General features: G+C 56.4%; 1 protein-coding gene across 1 annotated transcript in view; it reads left to right on the top strand.

The window, feature by feature from the left end:
• Positions 1–4,719, top strand: part of LOC104508352 (probable acyl-CoA dehydrogenase 6) — a gene marked incomplete at both ends in the record, with an annotated part of 7,719 nt that extends 3,000 nt beyond the window's left edge. Inside the window, 3 exons of the mRNA XM_010149941.1 lie at positions 642–734; positions 1,103–1,210; positions 4,582–4,719. Coding sequence (XP_010148243.1) covers positions 642–734; positions 1,103–1,210; positions 4,582–4,719 — 339 coding nt within the window. The remainder of the gene's footprint in view (positions 1–641; positions 735–1,102; positions 1,211–4,581) is intronic.
• Positions 4,720–5,399: the final 680 nt, after the last annotated feature.

Raw genomic sequence — 5,399 nt, 5'->3', positions numbered from 1 at the left:
TGGCGCCGATAGCAGCGGCTACCGGCAGCGGCTGCAGGGCCTGCGGCAGTTCCTGCTCTGCACCGAGGCTGGACACTGTGCGTAGGAGGCTCATCCCTCTGCTCTCAGGGCCACGGCTCAGCTGTCTGATCAGAGCTGACAGAGCCAGCGCTGCCTGTGAAGCACTGCATGTGCCACTGAGGCTGCCCCAGGACCAAGCTGGGGCTCTGAGGTATGTGGAATATCGTTCCCCTCGTTGTGAATAACTAGAAGGTGGTAATAGCTTAGCGTTACCTTAACTTCAGGGCGCCGCCCCTCTTCTACTCACCCTCAGCTTAAATACCCAGAAGCTTACACACCATAGGCAGGTAAAAGCTAAAGACTCTCATGGACTAGAGACGTACTCCCAGGTACCTCCAGGTTTGTCCTTACCTAGAGAGGGCTGTACTGGGAGACACTCTCCCTGGATCTTCTCCCAGGGTCTGGCTGCTCCTGCAGGTCCTCTCCCAGTGTTACTCAGTCTTCAGGCTGCTCCTCCTGCATATAATGAGCAACCATCCTCAGCAAATCGGTGGGATCCAGGCAGGAACTGCTGTGTGATGTTAGAGGTTTTGGGCCGGTCCTGTGCCTCGTGGATGATGTCAGCTCTCTGCATTTTACAGGCTTCTGCTGTTGTTGTTGAGGCAATGGAGAGCTTTGGAGGACAAGGTTACATGGAGGACACGGGCTTGCCAGTCATGGTCCGCGATACCCTGGTAAGAACGCAGCAGCATCAGCTCCCGTGTGTCGCCTCGTCCCCTGCACAGCACTCATGGTTGCCAGCTAAAGACATGCTCAAGGGAGAACACGGTCCTCCCTGGACTCACTCCAGGCGTGGGGGCTCTTTCCTGGCTGCCCTCCAGCTGAGCCCAGTCGGCACCGGGGAGGGGACAGGACTTGTGCCTGGGCTGTTCCCTAGCTCTCACCACCAGTGCTCATTTCCACTTGTGACAAGGCAAGACATCTCTGGAGATTGCCCTGACATCCCTGCCCCATGTCTTTGTTTCCTCCTGTTCTCCTTTCTTTATTGCAGTCGCCCCAAAAGGCTCCTTCGTGCCCTTCCACAGTCTCCTCTACCCCACAGGTGCTGTCCATATGGGAGGGAACAACAAATATCCTGTCGCTGGATGTCCTGCGATCCCTCACCAAGAGTCAAGGACAGGCGCTGGCCGTGTTCTTCTCCACAGTGCAGGTGAGCCCACACCAAAAGCACTGCTCAGCTGCTGGCAGAGCCTTCCGTGGCACTTCTGCTCCCAGCGGAGACTGGCAGGGAAGGTGACCAGCCTGAAAGCCGTGGACACGCATCAGAGGGTGTCTTACCATTCTGCTCTTGGCGTAGCACTGACAAAAGCAGAGCGCAGGCTGTGCTCATTCTGGGATCCGTGGGTGCTGCGCAGAGCGCAGACACTTTCATCTCAGCAGTGAGGAGTTTTGTGTCGCTGGAGTTCCTTGCAACAGGCACCAACAGAAGCACATTTGTAACGCGAGTTGCCTTCCTGAATCCACAGTAATTGTGTGGGTTTGCGTCTTAACTGGAAAACCACCCCAGGACTGCTGAATATGAAACCTTTGCTGGGGCTGCCTACTGCCCTACGACTTTCTATCCCCGCTGGAAGGGTGACAAGAGCCCAAGGAATTCCATTGCTGCCTCTCCAGATTTGCCGTTCTCTGGCTTTACCTACAGGCACAGAGAGGTCAGAGCAGCTCAGTTCAAGAAGGTACATGAGCATCAGCGGGCTGGGACGTGCCGCAGAGGCAGAGAGGGGCCAGCCTGAAGGGCATGGCCGGCATATGGGAGGGTGTTCTCTCAGGGACTACATTGTTAATCCAGACAGAACAATGCCCATCACATCAGCCCAGAGACAGCGAGGGAGCCTTGGGCATCTGGAGTGCTGGATTTGACTACACATAGCCTTCACTGTCTCGTCCCGTGAGAAGGGAAAGGTGTGGGTCGCTGCCCTCCCTGCAGCAGCCTTTCAACAACACGGGGGCAAGAGCCCGACCCCTCCGTGCCGGCGGCCACAGCTGGCAACCTCTGACATCTCAAGCCCTGACGCAGCTCCTCTCTCTGCAGCGCCTCTGACCTCCAGAGAGGAGCGTCTCCTCCCCGTCCCCAGACACCAGCTGGTAAAGGAAAACTACCTCAGGCTATCTGATGACCAGACCAGAAACCCAAATCAGGACTGAGCGCGCCTGCTAAGAAGTCAACTGGTCCAGCTGTTGGGCGGCAGCAGCTCAGTCCGAGCCCGAAGGTAGCGGAGAGGGGAAGGCAAGGAGGTGGTGGTGGGCTCTGAGAATAACTGGGGAAGAAGCCTTACGCTTAGGCTGACGTCCCCAAGTACCCCACAGGTCCGTACTGCCGTCCTCGGAGCAGCTCACGGCTGGAGCTGAGAGGGCCCCTCCAGCTTAACAAGGGGATAAAGGAGGGCCACGAAGATGCTCAGAGGGCTGGAGCACCTCTGCTATGAACAAAGGCTGAGAGAATTGGGCTTGTTCAGCCTGGAGAAGAGAAGGCTCCGGGGACACCTTATTGCAGCTTTCCAGTACCTGAAGGGGCTACAAGGAAGCTGGGGGGGACTTTTTCCAAGGGCCTGTAGTGACAGGACAAGGGGTAATGGGTTTAAATTGAAAACAGAGAGATTTAGATTAGATATCAGGAAGAAATTCTTCCCGCAGAGGGTGGGGAGGCACTGGGACAGGTTGCCCAGAGAAGCTGTGGATGCCCCATCCCGGGGAGTGTCCAAGGCCAGGCTGGATGAGGCTTGGAGCAACCTGGTCTAGTGGAAGGTGTCCCTGCCCATGGCAGGGGGGTTGGGACTGGATGGTCTTTAAGGTCCCTTCCAACCCAAACCATTCTGTGGTTCTATGATAAGCAGAGACATGTTAAAGAACCCAGATTCAGAGCAGGTACCTGTGCAGCACTGACCCCAAGCACGACATTTATTAATTAACACGCTCCTCGTGGCTCTTGCACTCCCACAAATCACGCTGTGTGTGAGACTGGAGGGCAAGCAAGCGAGCACTGACTTTAAAGATCTCCAAATTCAGAGCCATCACATTTGCTGTTCTTGTCACGCTGGGACCACCTTCGTGTCCCCGGCACGCGGCAACGGAGCCGCTGGAATGGGCTGAGCTGGGAGAGCAGCGCTGGTGCCCTGATCCTGGATGTAATAGATCATCTTGGCAAATCGAACCTGGACGTGTCAGAAAGCGTCTCCTCACGCCTTCGGCAGCCAGGCGCTGGGAGGGCAGACGGGGAGGTGTCTCTGCGGTGTCTCTGCGGTGTCGGGCAGGAACATGCTGAGCTGCTGCACCAGAATCAGGGTTTCACTCACAGGTGATAAACCACCTCTTTGTGAGCTCCAGGTGCCCAAACTCCTTTGGTCCCTGGGAGCCTGGCTCAGTTTGAAACATCCTGCCTATTCCCATCTAGCAAGGAAATCATTTAGCCCTTCAAAAGGGATTTTTGTGGCTCCAATCCATTTCCTTTTTATGGATGCGCACGGAATTAGTACAACTGATTTTGTTTGTCACCAAGGTTCTCAGTTGGCAGGATCTGTGCAGGCTGCCTGGCAGAAAGCACCATTAGCACTTCGTTAGCACAGCATTGCTGCTCTCCCAAGGTCTTCTCTCGGGGTGACTTCCCCCTGACCCCGCTGCTGCCTGGTTCTGCTTTACCCGGTGCCAGATGCCTCTGCGGGTGGCAGGATACCCAACGCCGCTGGTGCTGCGATCCAGGAGCAGGAACCCGATGCCACAGTTATCCTCAGGAAGAGGGAAACACGGAGAACTTCCTCATCCTTTCACAAGGATAAGCTGTATTTTTAGGGTTCTCGATGTTGGTGACAAACCTCCCTGCCCAGATGTGTTCAGTCCTCGGAGAACATGTGGTGAGAAGAGCAAGTGTGAGAGACGGCCCTGGGTTCCAGCTCAGCCAAGGTGGGGGTTTCGGCTGGATGCTGCACAGGGGACAGTCATGTCATGTTATACGGAAACCTCATTCGCTGGAATTCTGAGCCAGAGCACTGGGCTGGCCTTAGGATTCAACTGCAGCCTGAAAAGCGCCTCTGAAATAGCTCCGGGGGATGGTGTGATTCGTGTGTTACAGTCCCTTGGGGTTGAAGCTGGTGACGCCGTGGGACAGTTGTGTTTCTGCCCCGGGAGCATCTCGCAGAGCTCCTGCTCCGCTGTCTTACGCGTCGAGGACGGCCGCACCGGGCTGAACTCCAGCTGCGAACCCGCCGGTACCACGTGATCCTGTTTGCAGGTCCTTTTCAGACCACAACCACCGTTTTAACACGACAGGAAGTAAATCTGGGTTATCGACGTGAGACCGCGTGCCTGCTCGAAGCATTGCTGTGGGGCTTGGGCTTCCAGCCCTGTGCTGGATGTTCTTCCTGCTGCTGTGCTGTTAAATACCCAGCATTCATCTTTGCAGTGAAAACCATGCTGACAATCTTACTTGGGAGCTGGCGAGAGCAAACACCTTAAAATCCCTCCGTAAAACCCGGAGGGGTCGGAACACTGGTGCTCTAAAGCCCCTCTGCTCCCCGCCGATTCCAGCCAGACCTGTACGGCTGGCAGAGCCGCGCCGTCCGCCTCTGCCTCCCCCAGCTACACCCGGCAGGACCCGAGCAGATCACCGTGCAGGAGGGAGAACAGCAGCTCCGCAGCCCCTCGCGCTCAGACACAGCGGAGGACGTGGGAAAACCCAGCTTGATCTTTCCGAGGATGCAGTGCTGTAGGTTTGGGAGAGAACGAGTGGGATCTGGGACAAAACCAGGGGGAGTTATTGCTGGGCAGCAGAACACAAGGTCTTTTATTCCCCCTCAGGTCCAAACGGTGATTTCTGTTCCTGGTCCCTTCTGCCCCGGTCTCTAAACCTCGGAGAGCCAGGCAGCGTAGGAGGTCGTGGCTCACATGTCCTTGGTAGTGATGAGCTCCCCGCTCCATGTAAACCATCCCGTTAGCATTCCATGGGCCTGGAGCGTTCTCCAAAGTTCATCTTGGCCACAGACCTACCTGCTGTAACGATGGTGGGTTGTGTTTGTGCAGCCTACGCTGTGAGTCGCTACGCCCCGCGTCGCCCCGAGCAGCATCCGCTGAGGACCCTGCTCTCCCGTTAGCAGTCAGGAGGTTCCGGGCAGCGACTGGGTGGGAGGCGTCGTGCACAGGCAGGAAACAAGGCTGGGTTCGGCCTGCACAGCCGCGGCCTGCCGTGCGAGCATCTTCACCTGCCAGCGAGAGAGCTGCTGACCGCTTAAGCACCGAAAGCCTCAAACCCATGAAAGATCAGTTCTGCACAGCAGATTCTTACAGGCTTTACCGTCATAGAATCACAGAATGGGTTGGGTTGGAAGGGATCTTAAAGATCATCTAGT

Source organism: Eurypyga helias, unplaced genomic scaffold (assembly GCF_000690775.1).
Source record: "Eurypyga helias isolate BGI_N326 unplaced genomic scaffold, ASM69077v1 scaffold37044, whole genome shotgun sequence".
NCBI lineage: Eukaryota > Metazoa > Chordata > Aves > Eurypygiformes > Eurypygidae > Eurypyga > Eurypyga helias.
This window is presented reverse-complemented; position numbering and strand designations above follow the sequence as displayed.